This window comes from Erythrolamprus reginae, chromosome 1, assembly GCF_031021105.1.
Source record: "Erythrolamprus reginae isolate rEryReg1 chromosome 1, rEryReg1.hap1, whole genome shotgun sequence".
In the NCBI taxonomy this organism is placed as follows: domain Eukaryota; kingdom Metazoa; phylum Chordata; class Lepidosauria; order Squamata; family Dipsadidae; genus Erythrolamprus; species Erythrolamprus reginae.
In genome coordinates this window covers 6,230,071-6,252,678 of record NC_091950.1, presented here as the reverse complement: position 1 = coordinate 6,252,678, position 22,608 = coordinate 6,230,071, and the positions used below count along the sequence as shown (strand labels likewise).

The 22,608-nt window shown below is 42.1% G+C and overlaps 1 protein-coding gene across 1 annotated transcript; it reads left to right on the top strand.

Annotated features, from left to right (window-relative positions):
* The first annotated feature begins 302 nt into the window (after window positions 1-302).
* Window positions 303-15,800, top strand: LOC139152869 (vomeronasal type-2 receptor 26-like). Its single transcript, XM_070735193.1, has 4 exons — window positions 303-956; window positions 12,011-12,229; window positions 13,794-13,923; window positions 14,896-15,800. The coding sequence occupies exons 1-4, from the start codon at window positions 303-305 to the stop codon at window positions 15,798-15,800; spliced, it is 1,908 nt and encodes a 635-aa protein (XP_070591294.1).
* Window positions 15,801-22,608: the final 6,808 nt, after the last annotated feature.

Genomic DNA, 22,608 nt, shown 5'->3' with positions numbered 1-22,608 from the left:
TTCTTCATAAGAAGGGAACAACCTTAACACTGAGTCTGACTCATGGGACAAGACAGGAGAAGACAGTGATTTCCCCTTAAATCTCCACAAACCTTTATCGAGAATCCCACTTTCTCCAGCTTGGTGTTGATTTAAAGTTCTCTCATGAAGACAAAACAGTTTCTCCTTCCTTCTTCCGGATTAACCCCAGTGAAACTCCTCAGTATGTGGGTTTAGTCCAGCTGCTCCTATATTTCCAGTGGAACTGGGTTGGGCTTCTGGTCCCTGAAGATGACAATGGAGAACATTTTGTCTCATCTCTGATGCCAATGCTCAAGGAGAAGGAGATCTGCCTGGCCTTCACTGAAAAGTTGAAATCAGACATCTTTGCTACTACACAATCAAAGTTGTTTCATGTTTTCAAGACTTGGTCTAAAGCTGAAGTTATTATCCTGTTTGGAGATTCCAGTAGCAGTGCACACGTGCAGGTGGCTGCGTATGGTCATGAAGTCATGAGAAACACACCATTTCAGAAGGTTTGGATCCTGACTTCCCATTGGAAACTTAATGTGGTGGGATCTAAAAACATATTGCAACTTATAAAGCCGTTCCATGGGGCTTTGCATTTTAGGCATCACACTGGAGATGTTTCAGATTTCAACCATTTCCTCAAGTCTTTAGACCCTCTGGACCCACAAGGGGATCTTTTCCTCCCTCCATGGTGGGAAAGGCTCTTTGGCTGCATGATTCACAAACCAGGAGAGAGGCCTAAAAAGGGGGAAAAAACATGCACGGGAAAGGAGAATTTAGAGAACGTGCCGACTTACATCTTTGAGACCAGCATGACAAGTGAAAGTTACAATATCTACAATGCCATTTATTCTGTAGCGCATGCGTTGCACGCAAGGCTTGGATCAGTAACCCAACCAATCATGAAGAGGCTTGGAAAAAACATCTCAAATGTCCAGTCATGGCAGGTAATTTCTGAGATTTTTTAAAATAAAGTCTATAGATCCTTAGAGAGGGTGATTTCCACATGCATTTCTTGAATTACTGATCAAATATATTATTTTATTTATTCGATTTTTATGCCACCCTTCTCCTTAGACTCAGGGCGGCTTACAACATGTTAGCAATAGCACTTTTGAACAGAGCCAGCATATTGCCCCCACAATTTGGGTCCTCATTTTACCCACCTCAGAAGGATGGAAGGCTGAGTCAACCTTGAGCCGGTGATGAGATTTGAACCGCTGACCTGCAGATCTACAGTCAGCTTCAGTGGCCTGCTTTACAGCACTCTACCTGCTGCGCCACCCCGGCTCATATATCTGTATTGTGAGAAGTCAGGCTGCCTATAAAATAGCCAACAACTTTAAGACCTCTCTCTAACCAGCACAGGAACTAGTGGCTATGAAAACTGAGCAGAGGCAGCTAAGGGTTAAGTGTTGTGATTGGTATGTCATAGTCTGTGGAAATAAAGCAGCCTGAAGCACCTTGAAGCAACCTAAAGTGGGTGGAGAAATATACTGTTCTCCAGTGGTAGGACTTAAAAGTATAATAGTTGGTGGAAAAGTGGTGAAGTATAGAATAAGGTGACCAGATGTCCTGCTTTGAGTGGGACAGTCACATTTTTTCATCAGTGAGAGAGAAAAAGAAATAGAATGGGAGGAAGAGAGAAAGAGAAAGAGAGAGGGAGGGAAGGAGGGAGAGAGAAAGACAAATAGAGGGAGGAAGGAAGAGAGAGCAAAAAAGAGAAGAAAGAAGGAAGAGAGAAAGAAAGAGGGACAGAGAGAGAAAGAGGAAGGAAGGAAGAGAGAAAGAGGGAGGGAGGGAGAGAGAGAAATAGAGAGAAAGGGAGGGAGGCACAGAGAGAGAGAGAGGCAGAGAGAGAAATTTTTTTGCTCTTTTTTTGCGAAACTTTTTTTAGCCCCCCCTCCCCCACTCAATGGTGTCCCTCTTTCCCAATCTTAAAATCTGGTCACTTTAGTATAGAAGAAATGGGAAAGAATGGAGTAGTGAGCAGGAGGTACTCTCTCTTGAGAGACAAGGGACTTGTGTGGTTGTGTTGACTCTTTTGGGTTTTGGAGTCCACTCACTTGGACATGCAAAACAGAACCTGTGACAACGTGGTGGCAGTAGTGGGATATCTAAAAACGTCAGTATATCCCAAAAGTTGGGATATACAAAAAGAGAGAAATTGCATTTTAAAAGTGGAGATATCTAGAGGACTTCCGGGGTGGACCCAGGCTGAAGCGACGTGCAAATCAGTAGCTCCTGGTTTGTACTCGAGATTTCTCGCTTAAAAGATTACTTAGTGGTGTTAATTCTTCCTGGTGAGAAGATTTATAATTAGGGGAAGCATCCGGTTACGGGGGGTCGCAACCCCTCCCTTAACGGGTGGTAAACCCCCGTAGTTGAGCGGGGAAAAAAGCCGGGGTTTGTCCTCAGCCCGAAGGCCTGGCTTATTGAGCTGTCATCAGGGAAGTTAAAAAAATAGAGCGGCGGCAGCAGCGGTTTGGAGAAAGAAAAAAAAACACTACTTACCCAGAAAGATCTAGAGGTGCAAAACAACGGCTTTGTGAGAACTCATATAGTCTCCTGTGATTAACGAGCGGCGATTGAGGAGAGCGGAGCTTTTCATATTTTTTTTTAAGGAAAAAGTAAGTTGCTGATGGTGGGCAGAAGTAGTCGCAGCCGGTTAGAAAGTTAAAAGAGGAAGTTCTGTGTGAAGGAAGGAAGATAGTTTGACGGAGGATCTGGAGCTGTGTGGCTGGTGTGGTCGGTGACAAAGAGAGGAGAAAGAGCAGAGGCGAGAACGGTTATAGAAAGTAGTATATCGTGAACATCTGCAGCTGCTGCAGCGAGCGGAGAGCAGAGAGCGGAGACCGGGGAACGGTGCGAACCAAACGAGACGGGAGGCCTAGACCGGTCGGAACGCAACGGAGCCGAGGTGTGAAGGATCCTCAACAGCCAAATATCTACGTGGAGGAGACAAGTAAGACCAGCGGTGGAAGATTTGAGACAACCGCCGCTTGTTCTCCGTCCTTTTTTTTTGTTATTCGCCTTTCCTCTCCCCCAGCGCATCCAGCTACTCTTAGTAGACGGAGGAGAAAAGAAGCCCAGCTGGGAGACAGAGGGAGAGGAAGTGAAGGAGGGTTAAAGGCCTGTGGCTTTGAGAATGGTCTGTGGGGGTTTCATAATTTAATGCGACCGAAGGAAGGAGAAGGAGAGAGAAGGAGAGAAGACACCTTTTTCTTTTGCATGCCTGCAGGGAGATCTGAGAAACCGTTGCTGATAAACCAGGATACCTCGATCATTGGTGAATAACATTGACTGAACTGCTGAGCCTTATTTAAAGTGAACGCTGCGAATTTTTTTTTTGAGCTGACTGGAACGTGTTGCAATACTAAAAGCTAATCGCCTATTCTTCATTCTACTTTATTGTTTCCCTTTTTTCTTTTTCTTTTCTTTTCTTTCTTTTACTGTATTAATCTCTTTCCCCCCTCCTCCCCCTCTCTTTCCTCCCTCCCTTTTCTAATCAAGATTTTTTTAAAAAAGAAAAACCCTTCTTTTTCTATTTAAGAATCAAAAGTGATTAATTGATTAATTGACTAGTTGTTATATTAAGATCTTTAAATTAATTGACAATTGACAACTGATATTAATTTAAACTATCTAAGATTAATTATTAATTATTAATTATAGTGTTTATAATAATACCTATAAAGTGTTTTAAGGATTTTAAGATTTGCTTAGAAACAACTTAAGTTAGATTTACACTATTTAAGCTATTTATTACTATTTATTAACTGTTAACTATTAACTAAGTAATTAATTCATTTAACTACCTAATACTACTTGACAGTATATTAATTATTTACCTTAATTGTCTATTCAAACTCTACTTCTATCTATACCTTATTTATATGTTTATTGAATACTGTTATTTACTATTTATTTAATTGATTAATTGATAACAATTGATAATAAGTGACTAGTTAAGAAAGAGATAGACATATAGTCAATCAGAAATCAGTAATTAGAAATTTTATATTTGACTACTCTTATCCTAAATATTGGAGAATTTAGTTACATTAGAACGAATTTAATTACTCCAACTTACCAAGTGAGACTAATCTTGAAGTGTGATTCAAACAACAACTCCTCCTTTACTAACTAATTGCATACGTGGAAAGGATATTATCTCGGACAATTTGTTAATCACTCTTATCTGGAAAGGGGGTATGACAACCAATTTCTCTAAATACCAAAAAAAACCCACACCAGGAACACCGACGACGCAAAGCACAAAATCAAATATAGAAATGGCAACTACAGTGATCCCCCGATCATTGCGAGGGTTCCGTTCCAGGACCCCTAGCAATGATCGGGTTTTCGCGAAGTAGTGCTGCGGAAGTAAAAACACCATCTGCGCATGCGCAGATGGTGTTTTTACTTCCGCAGCGCTAGCGAGGAGCCGAAGATTGGGGTTCCTGGGAAGGGGACTCAACTGGGAAGCGGTGCGGCTGTTTTAAAATGTCGCCGCCGGCATGGGGGGCTTGCCAGCACCCCCCGGACCCGCAACCTGGGTTTGGGGGGCTGATAGGAAGCCCCCCATGCCGACGGTGACATTTTAAAACAGCCGCGCGGCTTCCCAATGAGTCCCGAAGACAAACGCGGAAGTTCGCCTTTGACGTTTGTCTTTGGGACTCAGTTGTGAAACCGCGCGGCTGTTTTAAAACGTCGCCGCCGGCATGGGGGGCTTCCTAGCAGCCCCCCAAACCCGGGTGGCCGGGCGAGCAGCGAGCGAACGGCGGGTGGCCGGGCGAAGGGCGGGCGAGCGGGTGCTGGGGGGGGCTTCTCGCCCTCCCGCCAGCAAGAGGGGGAGCGAACGGCGTGGGCGGGCGAAGGGCGGGCGAGCGTCAGCGAGGAGTTTGCGTGGGCAGTGGGGAAACTCCTTGCTGATGCCCGCCGCTCGTCCTCCCACCAGCAAGAGGGGGAAGACCCAGGGAAGCCGCCCAGCAGCTGATCTGCCTGGCACCATCTACGCATGCGTGGCCATAAAAAAAGGGCGCGCATGCGCAGATGGTGTTTTGACTTCCGGGTTGAAAAATCGCGATTTAGCCCGTTCGCAATGATCGGGATCGCGATACCCGGGGGATCACTGTACTGACAAAACTTCTCTGCAATCGATCCAGGCCTCGTTAAACCTGATTCAAGAGTTCATGGTCCACAGCCAAGAGGCAGCTACAGTTACCCAAGAAACCATAAGACAAAACCACGAGGAAAAAAAACAAAACTTTGAAAAAGTGTCTGGAAAAATTGAAGGTTTGGAAAACCAAATGGAAGGTATACAGGAAATTATAATTAACCATGAACAGAGGATACAAAAAATTGAAACAGACACAAAAAGAATCGATGAGAGAAGAATCGAAGCGGAAGGAAGATTAATTGCGGCCAATAACGAGCTCGAAAACTCAATCGCAATCCTGGAAATGGAGAAAGCAGCTTACTTTCTCCGCTTTCAAAATATCCCCAAAAATGCAGACGAAGATCTATTCAATAAACTAGCGCAGCTGATCACTGATAACACACAAATTGAGCTAGACGAGGTCAAAGACCACATCGATGAAATTTACAGAATTCAAACAAATTATGCTATGAACCACAGATTACCCAGAGAGGTCCACGTAAAATTTACTAAAAAATCTATTAGGGACGAAATATATAAATCAACAAGAAATGGGAAAATCATGTATCAAGAAAAGGACATAATAATTCTCAAACAGATCCCGAAAAGAATAAGGGAGAAAAGGAGAGAATTCCACTACTTTACAGCAAAGCTATTGAGAAGGGGAATCCCATTCCGATGGCTAATTCCAGACGGTCTCCTGGTAATGTGGAATGGGGAAAAAATCAAAATAGACTCGTTCGAGAAAGCAGATTATTTTATTCAAAAACATCTAGAACAGGACCCAGAGAACCACCAAACTATAGAAGAACTATCACAGGAGGAGAGACGGACAGAGGATAGAAGAGAGGAGGAACAAGACAAGGAAGAACAACAAAAGGAACAAAGAGTTACAACAAGAGCGGCGGCTAAATGTCAATAAAGGAAAGGAAAGCAACCGGGAAAAAAGGGAAGAAAATGACACTAAAAACACTTGAGTTAATCTCTGTAAACATCAATGGATTGAATTCTCCGATAAAAAGAAAACAGACAATGACGAAATTAATAAAACAAAATTCAGATATATTATGCCTTCAAGAAGTACATATCAGAAATCAGGATCGTAAACTCCTAGAAAATAAAAAATTAGGTAAACTATTCACAGCTCTAACAGACTCAAAAAAGAGAGGGATTGTTTTGTACATTAGGGACATATACCAACCGGAAAAAATTTACTCAGATGAAGATGGAAGAATACTGATTGTAAAAATTAAAATAGGATATAGAGAAATAGTGATAGCGGCGATTTACGCTACAAACACAAAACAGAAACAATTCTACAAAAAATTAGCTGAACAGCTAGCACATATACAAAAAGGGGACATTTGTATCATTGGGGATTATAATGCAGTGAGTGACATTAAAAAAGATTTTAAATCTATGAAGAAAAAATTGAAAGATAGAAAAACACTACCATCAGAATTCCAGGAAATAGCAAGGGAATATAGATTGGTAGATATTTGGAGAGAAAGACACCCAACTGCCCGGGAATACACTTTTTATTCACCGCCCCAAAAGTCGTGGTCCCGAATAGATATGATCTGGACAGACCAAAACTTTGGGAAATTAATCCACGAGATTGAAATAGGCCCAAACATATGGGCAGACCATCAACCAATATTGATGAAAATTAAAATACCGACCCCAGGACAACACCGTTGGTCCATAAACCAACTATTATTCCAAGATCAGGATTATATTAAACATATTAAACAAGAACTCAAGCTATTCTTAAGAGACAATTGGAACACTGACACCACTATTCAGAACATCTGGGATACAACAAAACCATTTATCAGAGGGATAACAATAGCTTACCTAGCAAAAAAAAAGAAACATAAAGATAGGAAACTAGAGGAATTTAAGAGTAAACTAAAACACTTAGAAATAGAAGCTCAAAAAGACCTCCAAAATGGAAAAATAAGAGAAGAAATAGATACAAGACCTCACCTGCAAAAAGATATTGACAAAATTGAACGGGTCCAAAGACGGGCTACAAGAATGGTGGAAGGTCTTAAGTATAAAATGTATCAGGAAAGACTGAATGAACTCAATCTGTATAGTCTGGAAGACAGAAGGAAAAGGGGGGACATGATCGAAACATTTAAATATGTTAAAGGGTTAAATAGGGTTCAGGAGGGAAGTGTTTTTAACAGGAAAGTGAACACAAGAACAAGGGGACACAATCTGAAGTTAGTTGGGGGAAAGATCAAAGGCAACATGAGAAAATATTATTTTACTGAAAGAGTAGTAGATCCTTGGAACAAACTTCCAGCAGACGTGGTTGGGAAATCCACAGTAACTGAATTTAAACATGCCTGGGATAAACATATATCCATCCTAAGATAAAATAAAGGAAATAGTAAAAGGGCAGACTAGATGGACCAAGAGGTCTTTTTCTGCCGTCAGTCTTCTATGTTTCTATGTTTCTATGTTTCTAATAATACAAGACGAAATTGCCATAAAATTAAGGAAGACCAATCAATACCAATTTGAAAACGCGAATAAAATAGGTAGATGGCTTGCTTATAAACTAAAAAAACAGGAAGAAGAGCGATACATACAAACTTTAGAAGATAAAAATGGGGAAATACAACATATACTGGAGGAAAAAAAGAACATAGCAGTGGAATACTATGCCCATTTGTATCAAAAGGAAGAAACAAACCAAGCCCAACTAAATATATACTTAGAGGAAGCGAAAGTACAAAAGATAGCAGAATCAGATGAAACTATACTAAATAAAGAAATAACCATATCAGAAGTTGAATACGCAATAGCTAAACAAAAGAATAGCAAAACTCCAGGCCCAGATGGGATACCGGCCGAATTTTATAAAGAACTAAAGGAGTCTTTACTTGAAATTCTAGTAATAATATTTAACGAAGTATTAGGAAAAGGTTTGCTACCGACATCTTGGACACAAGCCTTAATAGGTTTAATCCCGAAAGACCCGGGAAAAAAAAACACATACAAAATTATCGGCCAATATCCCTTCTCAATGTCGATTATAAACTCTTTATGACAATAATAGCTGAAAGACTTAAACCAATCTTAAATAAAATAATAAAAGAGGATCAAAATGGCTTCCTCCCAGGTAGATACATAAGAAACAACACAAGAACAATACTCAACACTTTAGAATATTACGAGACACACTCAGAAAAACAATTAGCACTAATATTTTTGGACGCCCAAAAGGCTTTCGATAACCTAAGATGGGAATTTACTCTTGAACTAATTGAAAAAATGCAATTTGGCCCAAAAATGATAAAAATGATTCAAACTATATATAACACCCAATCAGCTCAAATTATACTTAATGGTGAATTAACGAGGTCTTTTCAAATCTCAAAAGGAGTCCGACAAGGATATCCTTTATCTCCGCTTCTATATATTTTAGCAGTAGAAACACTATTAAATCAAATAAGAATCAATGCGAGAATCACAGGTCTCACGATAAAAAAACAGGAATTTAAAGTCCAGGCTTATGCAGATGACTTAGCATTTATTTTGGAGGACCCAATAGAAGCAGGGGAACACCTATTGAGAGAAGTACAACGATATGGAGAGGTAGCTGGTCTAAAAATCAATAAACAAAAAACCAAAATCATAACCAAAAACATGGACATCAAACAAGAACAGGAACTAGAAAAAATTTTAGGAATCTAAACCGTCAAAAAAGTAAAATATCTGGGCATAATACTAACTAAAAGGTGTGGCACAATTCAAAAGGATAACTATGATCTACTTACCAAAAAAACAGAACAACAGTTAATTAGGTGGAATAAAATTCACATCTCATTATCAGGGAGGATAGCTACAATTAAAATGTCTATCTTACCTAAATTTTTATATTTATTCCAGACTATCCTGATAAAATTGAACAAAAACTTTTTCACCAAAATAAATACAATTATCTCAAAATTCATCTGGGCGGGGAAAAAACCAAGGGTGAGATTTAAAGCTTTACAAGACAGAGTAACACAAGGCGGATTTGGATTACCAAACTGTCAAGTTTACTATGAAACATTGGTTCTTCTATGGGCAAAAGAATGGATAACCCTCCAAGACCAGAGAATTTTGGCGTTGGAGGGACACAACATTCTCCAAGGATGGCATAGTTTCCTATGGAATGAAAAAGAGAAAATACCAGTATATTTTAGAAACCACATGATCAGGGACTCCTTAATAAATGTATGGTTAAGAATCAAAAAAGAACACTGCTCCAAAATCCCAAGGTGGTATTCCAGCCTTGAAGCCCTTAGACACCCTAATTTATTTCAAACACAAAAAGTGCTGAATTATAATCATACATTAGATGAGAAAGGAGTTATAAAAACTAGACAACAACTACAAAACCAAAATATCAATATTGATTGGTGGTCTTATGCTCAAATTTTGACGAAATGGAATAAAGACAAAAAGAAAGAAGGAATCCAAGAAAAAGATAGTATAATTGATAAAATATTATTAGGATATGAAAAAAAAATTATAACCAAAATGTACAATTATATAATGGGGTATACTATGGAAACTGAAATAGTAAAAGATAATATGATTACTTGGGCCAAAAATATAGGTCATAACATCTCTATAGAACAATGGGAACAAATGTGGAAAAACCTGAAAATCACTAAATCAATACCGTACAAAGAAAATCTACAAAAAATGTTTTATAGATGGCACTTACCCCCAACTAGATTGGCTAAGATCTACCCCAGCCTAAAACCAAACTGTTGGAGATGCAACAGCATAACTGGATCCTTCTATCACCTATGGTGGACATGCCCACGCATAAAAAAACTATGGGAAAAAATTCAAATATGGATACAACAAATCACAGCAATTTCACTAAAACTTAGACCAGAAATATTCCTCCTGGGCATAATGGATTCGGAAAATAAAAAAGAAGATCTATACCTAATACAACATGTAATTACAGCTACAAGAATCACAATAGCACAAAATTGGAAAAAAGACAATACACCAAGTGAAAGAGAAATTATTAAAAAAAATTATGATTGTGCAGAAATGGATAGGCTCACCCAAAAACTTAAAAATAAAGAAGATTCGAGATTCCATAAGAATTGGGAAAAATTTTACGACTGGGTAAAAATTAAAAAACAAATGGAGAAAGAAAAGAAAGACAAGGAAATAATACAAATAGTAGATCAAAAATACATTAACGGATAGTGGAGAAATCTTTATAGCGACATAACATAAAACTCTGAACGGTTTTATCGGATTATTATGAATACCTTGATCAATCCAAAATGACTTTATCTCAAGTGTAATTTAGAAATGTATTGATAAAAATAAAACAACAACAGAAAAACAAAAAACAACAAAACCGCGGCACCCATATGCCGCCCAATTAATAATTTAAAGCTTTCAGAACTGTCACAGTTCATTGGGGGGAGGGGGAGGGAAGGAAGCGTCAGAAGACTTAAACGATAATGAATTTTCCATAATTGGTTCTGATTTTGATATGTATACTGACTGGATAAAGTTTAATTGAACAGAATAATCATATTATATTTGCGAGTATAGGTTATCATAATGATGTAAATTAAGATATATCTACTCTTCCTCCCTTTGTACATACTTTTTTTTTGTAAACCAATAAAAATTATTTTCTAAAAAAAAAAAAAAAGTGGAGATATCTAACACAGAACAGGGACAAACCAAGATAGGCACTTCCTTTCATGTGCCCTCCCCGACCCCATCCACACGCAACCCAGTCATACCTGTTTTGTATGTTTTCTATGTTCCCTTGTCTGATTGTCAGAAAAAGTCAGTGCAATTGGAATAGGTTCCAATTCTATCACTGTTCTGATAGAAATAATTTAATCATTCCCCAAAGTCTTGGTCCAAAGTAAACGTTTAAAAATGTGCATAACCAATTATTCCAGAATAAAACCACACAATCAAATTTGTAGTATGCATTGCAATTTTCCAGTTTAGATATCAGTAAATCTGGACTTAGAAAAAAACATCCTACAAATGCCCAGTGTAAAGAGAAACTTTTGTACTGTTAGAGAAAGAGTAAAATATTTGTTTTTACTCTTGATTACTCAGGTCTCCATCAATGTAACTCTTGCTTTTTATTCATATACACATATCCCAATACGATGGCCACCACGGAATGATAGAAGCTATGATGGCTGCATAGCTAGAGGTATAACAAGCAGGAAGAGGGAGATTATGATCCCGCTATATAGAGTGCTGGTGAGATCACATTTGGAATACTGTGTTCAGTTCTGGAGACCTCACCTACAAAAAGATATTGACAACATTGAACGAGTCCAAAGACGGGCTACAAGAATGGTGGAAGGTCTTAAGCATAAAACATATCAGGAAAGACTTCATGAACTCAATCTATATAGTCTGGGGGACAGAAGGAAAAGGGGGGACATTGTCGAAACATTTAAACATATCAAAGAGTTAAATAAGGTTCAGGAGGGAAGTGATTTTAATAGGAAAGTGAACACAAGAACAAGGGGACACAATCTGAAGTTAGTTGGGGGAAAGATCAAAAGCAACATGAGAAAATATGATTTTACTGAAAGAGTAGTAGATCCTTGGAACAAACTTCCAGCAGACATGGTAGATAAATGCACAGTAACTGAATTTAAACATGCCTGGGATAAACATCTATCCATCCTAAGATAAAATACAGAAAATAGTATAAGGGCAGACTAGATGGACCATGAGATCTTTTTCTGCCATCAGACTTCTATGTTTCTATGATGTCCTTCAGTACAGTATTCCAATTTCTGAAGGTTTTTTCTCCCCCAGATTCTTTACTATTTGAGGAAGGTCCAATTCAACAACAGTGCTGGAATTGAAGTCTCATTCTCAGAAAATGGATTGGGATCAGCTCAATACGATCTTCTTAACTGGATTCTCTGTCCCAATCAATCTTTTTCCCCCATAAACGTTGGACAAATAAATACCCGGGCCCTCTCAGGCCAGGATTTCACCATTAACAAAGATGCAATTATCTGGGCCACAAAGGTGAGGTGGAAGGAAATGTTACTTCATGGAAAGATTCATTCTCTTATGGGAATGTAGAACATCCTACCAACTGGCCAACAGGTCTATTGAATTTGGAAACATGGCAGCTATTTGGTGAATAAAAAACTGATTTGCATGTAACACATTTGAATTCTGACTTGTGTCAATCTACAAAGGGTTGGGCTTATGAAGAACTTCTGCTTGAAACCCAAAATGCAATCAGAGACAGGAACATTGATTTCTAGGGACTGTTCTTGTTCAAATAAGGTAAAGAGCCAGCACTCTCCCAAGGTGTCTCCATGGTCATGTGGCCAACATGACTAATGCCAACAGTGCACATGGAATGCTGTTACCTACCTACCAAGGTGGTCTCTATTTTTCTACTTGCATTTTTACATGTTTTCCAACTGCTAGGTTGGCAGAAGCTGGAACAAGTAATGGGAGCTCACTCCATTACACAACGCTAGGGACTCAACCTGCCAAACTGCCAAATTTTCTGATTGACGAGTTTAACATCTGAGCCACTGGGCCACTGCATCCCTCTTTTCCTGTTCAAATAAAACCTTCTCTGTGGGGCCCCTGGCCCTCTGGAATTAGCTCCCACCAGAGATTCGTACTTCCCCCCACACTTCTCACCTTCTGCAATTCAAAGTGTTGGTTATTACCTATAAAGCCCTTCATGGCACCGGACCAGGATACCTGCGAGACCGCCTTCTGCCGCATAAATCCCAGTGACTGGTCAGGTCCCACAGAGTTGGCCTTCTCCGGGTCCCGTCGACTAAACAATGTCATCTGGCGGGACCCAGGGGAAGAGCCTTCTCTGTGGCGGCCCCGACCCTCTGGAATCAGCTCCCTCCAGAGATTAGAATTGCCCCTACCCTCCTTGCCTTTTGTAAACTCCTCAAAACCCACCTCTGTTTTCAAGCGTGGGGGAACTGAGACATCTCCCCCTGCCTATGTAGTTTTAGTGCATGATATGACTGTATGAATGTTTTTTATATTGGGGTTCCTTGTTTTTAGATTTTTTAAATGTATAATTGCTATTTTAGATTTTAAATTATTAGATTTGTCAATACATGTTGTTCTTTATCACTGTTGTGAGCCGCCCCGAGTCTACAGAGAGGGGTGGCATACAAATCTAATAAATCAATAAATCAATAAATCAATAAATCAATAAATCAATAAATCAATAAATCAATAAATCAATAAATCAATAAATCAATAAATCAATAAATCAATAAATCAATAAATCAATAAATCAATAAATCAATAAATCAATAAATCAATAAATCAATAAATCAATAGAGTCTTAAGACTCACCTGTGTCACCAGGCCTGGGGTAATTAGATCCCAATTAGATCCCAATTTCAATGTCCAGCAACCAATTTATGGATTAGAAATGGCACATGCCAAAGTCCAGCATGAGCCGTTATTGGTTTATGGTAGACCCTGGCAAACCTTCTTTATTGAAGACATTCTGAAGAAGGAAATAGAATTATGGAGAGCAATAAATAAAGCCCGTCAGTTGCTTAGTCATCTTAAGCATTTCTGATTTCTCTTTAAGGAAGTGCCCTTTGCCAGATGTGGCTTGAAGAGGTGCCATGCAGGAGAGAGGAGAAATGTTCCAGAGGATGAGCAGGTCTGCTGCTACCAATGTGACCCTTGTCCAGAAGGGACCATTTCTAATCAGTCGGGTAAAGCAGACTTCAAAAGTAGATCTTACAGGATCAAGCAATCCATTTAATAGATCAAAATATTTATTGTTGTCATTTTTGGTAAGATTTCAAAGCATTCATATTTTTCAGCAGAACCTTTCAGTTTACTTGTCTAAACTTTCCTCCCCACTCCCCCTGATAAACTTTCTCATTTCTCATTAATTTAATGAAGTGCAGTTTGAGCACAGAATTCATTGGTACCACACAATTTGATGTAAAATCAAATTGGGAAAATAAATTTCTGGTCTTTTCCAGAAGTAAAGTTTGTGCTACAAACTATTTATGTGTGTTTCTTTTGTCAGCTGAGAAAAATTATAATTTCCTAACAAATTATTAGACCTGTCTGAGAAAGAGAAGATCTGTCTGGTACTCATCATTAATTGGTTCCAGGAGGCATGAAGAGTACCAAAAACAATGAGTGCCCTCCACCAAAATTCCCATAAGGAATTATGTAGTGAGTCACAAGGCAGCCAACAAATTTTAGGTTGTGTGTTGAGTATCAAACAAACAAGGGCATAATTTTGCATCAAAATGTGTTGAGTATCAAATTAGATGAGTTTCAAACCAATTGAGTACTAAGGTACCACTGTAGTAGACTTCCTGGATGATGGATCTAAGAGTCTTTTGGGGGTTCCAGTATAAAACTAACTATTACTGGTTATGGTTTACAGTAGACAATCTCTCATACTGAAGGCCCCAGTAATTATGAAAATTTCTAGTGACTGGACAGGGTATTTCCCCCCCCCCAGCAAACTGTTTTTTGAAGTGATAGTGATCTCTAGCTAAACTATACACTAGGTCATCATGAAGGATGCACCAGTGGGTCATTCCTCCATTACAGTTGTGGGTTGGACACAGTAGAAAGGGGATAGTCACATCACCACAGAGGGAGGGACTGATACTCATGGTAGATGTGCTTGAAAACCTTTAAAAAATGATTCTTGATTTCAGATGCAGCCCATTGTACGCCTTGCCCAGAAGACCAATACCCCAACAAGGACAAGGACAACTGCATTGCCAAGAAGATCCACTTCCTTGTCTATCAAGACACCCTGGGATACACTTTAGTATCTTTAGCTCTCTCTCTCTCTGTGATCACATTTGCAGTTCTGGTGGTTTTCCTTAAGCATCATGAAACAGCGATTGTCAAGGCCAACAACCGAGATCTCACCTACGTCCTCCTGGTCTCCCTACTGTTCTGCTTCCTCTGCTCCTTCCTCTTCATTGGTCGACCTGGCAAATTCACATGTCTCTTTCGACAATCTACATTTGCCATTCTCTTTTCCCTGGCAGTTTCCTCTGTGTTGGCAAAAACTGTTATGGTGGTTCTGGCCTTCATGGCCACCAAGCCAGGGAATAAGACAAGGAAACTCTTAGGAAAACCACTGACCAACTCCATTGTGTTAGGCTGTCCCTTGATCCAAGCAGTCCTTAGCACCATCTGGCTGGAAACTTCTCCCCCCTTTCCCAACTTGGACTTCCACTCGTTGGTAGAAGAGGCCATCTTGGAATGTAATGAAGGCTCAGCCTCAATGTTTTATGCTGCCCTTGCCTACATGGGTTTTCTGGCCCTCATCTGTTTCACAATGGCCTTTCTGGCCAGGAAGTTGCCTGACAGCTTTAATGAAGCCAAGTTCATTACTTTCAGTATGCTGATCTTTTGCAGTGTTTGGATCACCTTCCTACCCACCTATTTGAGCACCAAAGGGAAATCCATGGTGGCTGTGGAGATCTTCTCCATCTTGGCCTCTGGAGCTGGTCTCTTGGCTTGCATCTTTTCCCCCAAATGTTATATTATCCTACTTAGACCCAATCTTAATTGCCGAGCAAATATCATAAGAAATAAGAATTTCTAATTAACGCAGCGATAGACTACATTTGTATTTATTAGTGGGGAATGTTTACAATGTAATAAGATTTTAAGATGAGTTTTTAGATGTAGTTTCATATATAATAAGATGTATCTTTTAAAGCCTCCTTGGTCTTTGTACTGTTATTGTAAAAAAAAAAATCTTGATGCTCTCTCATGGCAGAAAAATTCAGTTGAATTTTTAAGAGGAGGTACCATACCACTAGTCAAAGAAGAATCCATGCTGGCCCAGCTCTACTACTGAATCTAATCCCAATACCTGAGACTTCCTGTCACTTCTCTGCCCTTCTTGTGGTTTATCAGATTCTCCACAGTTCAAGATCATCCCATTTAACAAACTGAAGCTTTACAAAGACCTTCCTGCCACAAATATTACCTGAGCAGGAGATGGTTGACTAGGAAGACCCCCAGCATTCTCCACTTAAGAACACCTCTACTTAAGAACTTTTCTAGATTAGAACCAGGTATTCAAGATTTTTTGCCTCTTCTCAAGAACCATTTTCTACTTAAGAACCCGAGCCTGGAAAAATTTCCCAGGAAATTTTAGAGCGGCATGAAGTCCCAGCCAGTTTCCTGACATTCGCCCTTTAATCCTGGCCATTTCAGGCTTTTCTGGGCTGCCGGAGGAACCTTTCAGTGGCACTTAAGGAGGCTTTGGCAGTCCAGAGCAAACAGAGCATAAACTACTTCAATGTGGTGACTCCCTTGCACTGCCTCCCATATAACCAGTGCGAGGTTGCCTCCCGGAGTGTCTGGGCATGGAAAGGCAAAATGGGGTGCTTTGCACCAGCAGGATCAACTTGGCTTCAGCCAAACCAAGGAGTCACCACAGGCGCCAGCTACAAAGCAAGCGAGTGAGAGTGGAGGGGAGCCCTTCAGCATGGGAAGGAAGAGGAAGCAAGTAGCAGCAGTTCCCCCCTCTTGCCCACCTGGGTTTCTCTCTCTGCCACAATGCATGAGAGGCAACTTCGTGCCGGGTGTATGAGAGGTGTGTGTTCCTCCTCACCACCTCAGAGACCCTCTTTATTTTTAAGCCTTAAAGTTTTGGATTTTTTTGATTCCCCTCACCTCACCTTCTTCCTTTGGCAGTGACTATCCTCCTCCTCTTCTTCTTCCTCCTCCTTCCACCCAAATTCCAAGCTTTTATTCCTTTCCCAGTGGGTTTGCATGCATTATTTGATTTTACATTGATTCCTATGGGAAAAATTGCTTCTACTTACAAACTTTTCTACTTAAGAACTTGGTCACGGAATGAATTAAGTTCTTATGCAGAGGTACCACTGTACTTCTAAAACTAAAATTGTATGGCATTTCTGGATCCTTGCATATAGCTGCATTCCTATCAAAGAGGAAACATGTAGTCAAAATAGGACGTTCTCTATCAAACCCTGCACCAGTTAACAGCAGTGTTCTGCAAGGCAGCATTTTAGGACCCACACTCTTTATACCTTACATAAATTACCTTTATGATCAGATTATAAGCAACTGTGTTCTCTTCGCTGATGATGTACAATTATTCAACATCACCAATAATGCTGTTACCCTACAAAAGGACCCTGACTATCTATCAAAATAGCCAAACAATTGGCATCTCCAAATCTCAATGAACAAATGCTCTTTCTTACACATCAACAAATAAACAAACAAATAAAAACAGAACACCAAATACAAGCTGGGTGAATATGACCTCATAGATGACCCCCACTCTATCAAGGACCTTGGGGTACTGATCTCAAATTATCTAAGTGCCAGAGCACACTGTAACAGCATTATCTAGGCCCTCAACAGTCAGGGTTGAGGCCCGGCTACAGCACGGAAACTGCTTTTGTTACGCAGAAGGATGATCTCTGCCGGGCCCGGGACAGGGGTCTATCCTCTGTCCTGGTGCTTCTTGACCTCTCAGCGGCTTTCGATACCATCGACTATTATTATTATTATTAGACTCAGAGTGGCTAACAACAGTAAAAAAAAAATCATATAAATCCAATACTAAAACAACTAAAAAACCCTTATTGTAAAAACCAAACATCCCTACAAACAAACATAGCATGCATAAATTGTAAAGGCCTAGGGGGAAAGGATATCTCAGTTCCCCCATACCTGACGGCAGAGGTGGCTTTTAAGGAGCTTACGAAAGGCAAGGAGGGTGGGGGCAATTCTAATCTCCGAGGGAAGTTGGTTCCAGAGGGCCGGGGCTGCCACAGAGAAGGCTTTTCCCCTGGGCCCCGCCAAACGACATTGTTTTGTTGATGGGACCCGGAGAAGGACAACTCTGTGGGACCTAACCGGTCACTGGGATTCATGCGGCAAAAGGCGGTCTCGTAGATACCCTGGTCCGGTGCCATGAAGGGCTTTATAGGTGATGACCAATACTTTGAATTGTGACCGGAAACTGATCGGCAACCAATGCAGACTGCGGAGGGTTGGTGTTACATGGGCGTTATTGGGAAAGCCCATGATAGCTCTCGCAGCTGCATTCTGCACGATCTGAAGTTTCTGAACACTTTTCAAAGGTAGCCCCATGTAGAGAGCATTACAGTAGTCGAGCCTCGAGGTGATGAGGGCATGAGTGACTGTGAGCAGTGACTCCTGGTCCAGATAGGGCCACAACTGGTGCACCAGGCAAACCTGGGCAAACGCCTCCTTCACCACAGCTGAAAGATATTTCTCTAATGTCAGCTGTCAGTCGAGGAGGACGCCCAAGTTGCGAACCCTCTCCGAGGGGGTCAGTAATTCCCCCCCCCCCCAGGGTAATGGACAGACAGATGGAATTGTACTTGGGAGGCAAAACCCACAGCCACTCCGTCTTATCCGGGTTGAGTTTGAGTCTGTTGACACCCATCCAGGCCCCAATAGCCTCCAGACACCGGCACATCACATCCACTGCTTCATTGACTGGACATGGGGTGGAGATGTAAAGCTGGGTATCATCAGCATACTGATGATACCTCACCCCATGCCCTTGGATGATCTCACCCAGCGGTTTCATGTAGATATTAAATAGCAGGGGGGAGAAGACCGACCCCTGAGGCACCCCACAAGGGAGAGACCTCGGGGTTGACCTCTGACATCCCACTAACACTGACTGTGACCGACCGGAGGGGTAGGAGGAGAACCACTGAAGAACAGTGCTTCCCACTCCCAACCCCTTCAGCTGGCACAGAAGTTTACCATGGTCGATGGTATCGAAAGCCACTGAGAGGTCAAGGAGCACCAGGACAGAGGATAAACCCCTGTCCCAGGCCCGCCAGAGATCATCCATCAACGCGACCAAAGCAGTTTCCATGCTGTAACCGGGCCTGAAACCCGACTGTTGGGGACCTAGATAATCGGCTTCTTCCAAGGACCGCTGGAGCTGGAGTACCACCACCTTCTCAACAACCTTCCCCATAAAGGGAAGATTGGAGACTGGATGATAGTTATTAAGTATGGCTGGGTCCAGGGAAGGCTTCTTGAGGAGGGGGCATACAAGTGCCTTCTTATAGGGTGTTGGAAAGGACCCACTCCCCAAGGAAGCATTGACAATCTTCTGGACCCAGCTCCGTGTCACCTCCCTGCTGGCTGAAACCAGCCAGGAGGGACACAGATCCAGTAAGCAGGTGGCGGAACTCACAGCTCTAATGGCCTTGTCCACTTCATCAGGTGTCACCAGATCAAACTCTTCCCAGACAGGTGGACAAGTACATGCCCCAGTCACCTTGACTGACTCATTGTCAGTCGACTCTGCTTTCTAATAGGAGTCGAGGTCCGCCCGGATCCGAGTGATTTTATCAGTGAAAAATGAGTTAAAGTTCTCAGCACTACTCTGCAAGGGCTCCCCAACTCCCCCCTGGTTAAGAAGGGAGCAGATCACGCTAAACAGAACGGCTGGGCGAGATTCCGCTGATGCAATCAAGGCGGCATGGTACGCGCATCTTGCCGCCTTGAGTGCCACTTTGTAAGTCTTAATATGAGCTCTTACAAGTGTTCGATTGGATTCAGACTTACTCTTCCTCCATCGCTTCTTTAGATGTCTCTTCTGGAGTTTCAACTCCTGGAGCTCCTCATTGAACCATGGTGATCTACGGGGTCTAGTTCCACGAAGAGGTCGCAACGGCGCAATCCAGTCGAGAACCTCTGCTGCAGCCTTGTTCCAGGCCTCCGCAAGAGACTCTGCCGAACTGTGGATGAGTGTATCTGGAATAACCCCAAGCGCCCTCTGAAAGCCCTCTGGGTCCATCAGGCGTCTGGGGTGGAACTTCTTAATCGGTTCCGCCTCCCTGCGGGGAAGGATTGGAGCCAGGAAGTTAAGCCGCAGTAGAAAATGATCTGACCATGACAAAAGCAGCACTTCTAAGCCCCTTACTCTCAGATCATTACTCAATTGCTCAGAGAGGAATACCATGTCGGGTGCGTGCCCCCCCTCATGAGTCGGACCCTGCACTACTTGAGTCAGGTCCATGGCTGTCATGGTGGCCATGAACTCCTGTGCTAGCCCAGAGGTTTCACCGAGCGACAGCAGATTAAGGTCCCCCAAGACCATAAGCCTGGGGAACCCCACTGCCAGCCCGGCTACCTCCTCCAGCAGCACAGGCAGGGCTGTTGACATGCAGCTGGGAGGCAGGTATATGAGCAACAAGCCCACCTGACCCCCTAAGTCCAACTTCACCAGGACAGACTCGCAACCCGCAATCTCTGGAGCAATGAGTCTACGCAGGCACAGGCTCTCCCTGGCTATAATAGCCACTCCTCCCCCCCTTCCCTGGGTTCAAGGCTGATGCCATATCCGAAACCTGGCTGGCCAAATTTCAGAGAGAGGAACTCCTCTCTCTGCACCCAGCCAGGTTTCAGTCACACAAGCCAGGTCGGCCTCCTCATCCAGGATCAAATCCCGGATGAGGAGAGCTTTATTTACCACTGACCTGGCATTGAGTAGCAACAGCTTGAGCCCAGGGCCAGACTTACACTCATCACCAGTGCCTTGAGTTAAGCTCATGGAGCCGGAATAAGGGATCACTACTAAGCAGCGATCCCTCCTTCCCCTGGAACAGCTAGCTCCATGGCTTCCGCCATACCTGCCTCTCCCCAGCAAAACCGGGATATTTTGACCCTCTGCCACCCCAGAGATAAGTGTTCCCCCACCCATCCCGTTCCATCTATCACCCCCGTTCCATTCATTTCCATTCACAATATTACATTCATTCCAATAATTACTAACATAATCCCATTCATTCATACCATAGATACATTAATCCCTAAAAATAGTTAAAAAGTTAAAAATATATAATACATATACCATAAATATAAAAATAGCCTAGATGTAATTGATTTGCTGATAGTTCTTAAAAAGAAGAATTAAAATATGGCATTAAAATACAAGTTAATACTAATTAATTATCAATTACTCTAAAACTAGTACTAGATGTCAAATTATTAAATATTTTTTAAAATCCAAAATACGGGGGGAAAATCAGTTAAAAATCAATTAGTTAGCAGTTCTTAGATCATCAATAGCTAGGTGGTGCCAGACTCTGAATCAATTAAGTTCTGGAAAAGTCCAGCATAAATGTCCAAGTCTTTAAATAATGAGTCCCTGGGGAAAAAAAATATCTCTTTAGTGCCGTCCGCTGCCACCGCCTGGCACTCCCAGTTCGTAAATTGTTAGTGGGGGGACAGAAGTCAACCTCTAGGTTTCTCCCTTGTGGGGCTCCTCGGGGATCAGTCCTTTCAACCCTGTTATTTAATATCTACATGAAACCACTGGGTGAGATCATCCAAGGGCATGTGGTCAGGTGTCATTGGTATGTGAATGACATCCAGTTGTACATCTCCACCCCAAGTCCATTCGGCGAAGCACTTGAAGTGATGTGCCGGTACCTGGAGGCTGTTAGGATCTGGATGGGTGTCAACAGGATCAAACTCAACCCTGACAAGATGGAGTGGCTGTGGGTTTTGCCTCTGAAGGACAATCCCATCTCTCTGTCCATTACCCTGGGGGGGAATCCTTAACCTCCTCAGAGAGGGTTTGCAATTTGGCCATCTTCCTCGATCGACAGCTAACATTAGAACACCATCATTCGGCTGTGGCGAGGAAGGCACATGTTTGTACAGGTTCGCCTGGTGCACCAGTTGCATCCCTATTTGGACAGGGAGTCATTCCTCACAGTTGCTCATGCCCTTACCACCTCAAGGTTCGACTACTGCAATGGTCTCTACATGGGGCTACCTGTTCTGTCACCTTGGCCTCAACCCGGGGCTCTGGTGATGAATGTAATCCAGACCCTGATTCAACTGTGGGCCTTGCCTCCAAAAGACAATTCCATCTGTCCATCCATTACACATGGGGGGGAATTATTGACTGCCTCAGAGAGGGTCCGCAACTTGGGCGTCCTCCTCGATCCACATCTAACATTAGAGCACCATCTTTCAGCTGGGACAAGGGGGGTGTTTGCCCCGTTCCGCCTGGTGCACCAGTTGCAGCCCTATCTGGACCGGGACTCACGGCTCACAGTCACTCCTGCCCTTGTCACCTTGAGGTTCGACTACTGCAATGCTCTCTACATGGGGCTTCCTTTAAAAAATGTTTGGAAACTTCGGATCGTACAGAACGGGGCTGCGAGAGCTATCATGGGACTTCCAAGATCTGCCCACGTTTTGCCAACACTCCGCAGCCTGCACTGATTGCCGATCAGTTTCCAGTCACAATTCAAAGTGCTGGTAATGACCTATAAAGCCCTACATGGCATCGGACCAGAATACCTCCGGGACCGCCTTCTGCCGTACGAATCCCAGTGGCCAATTAGGTCCCAAAGACT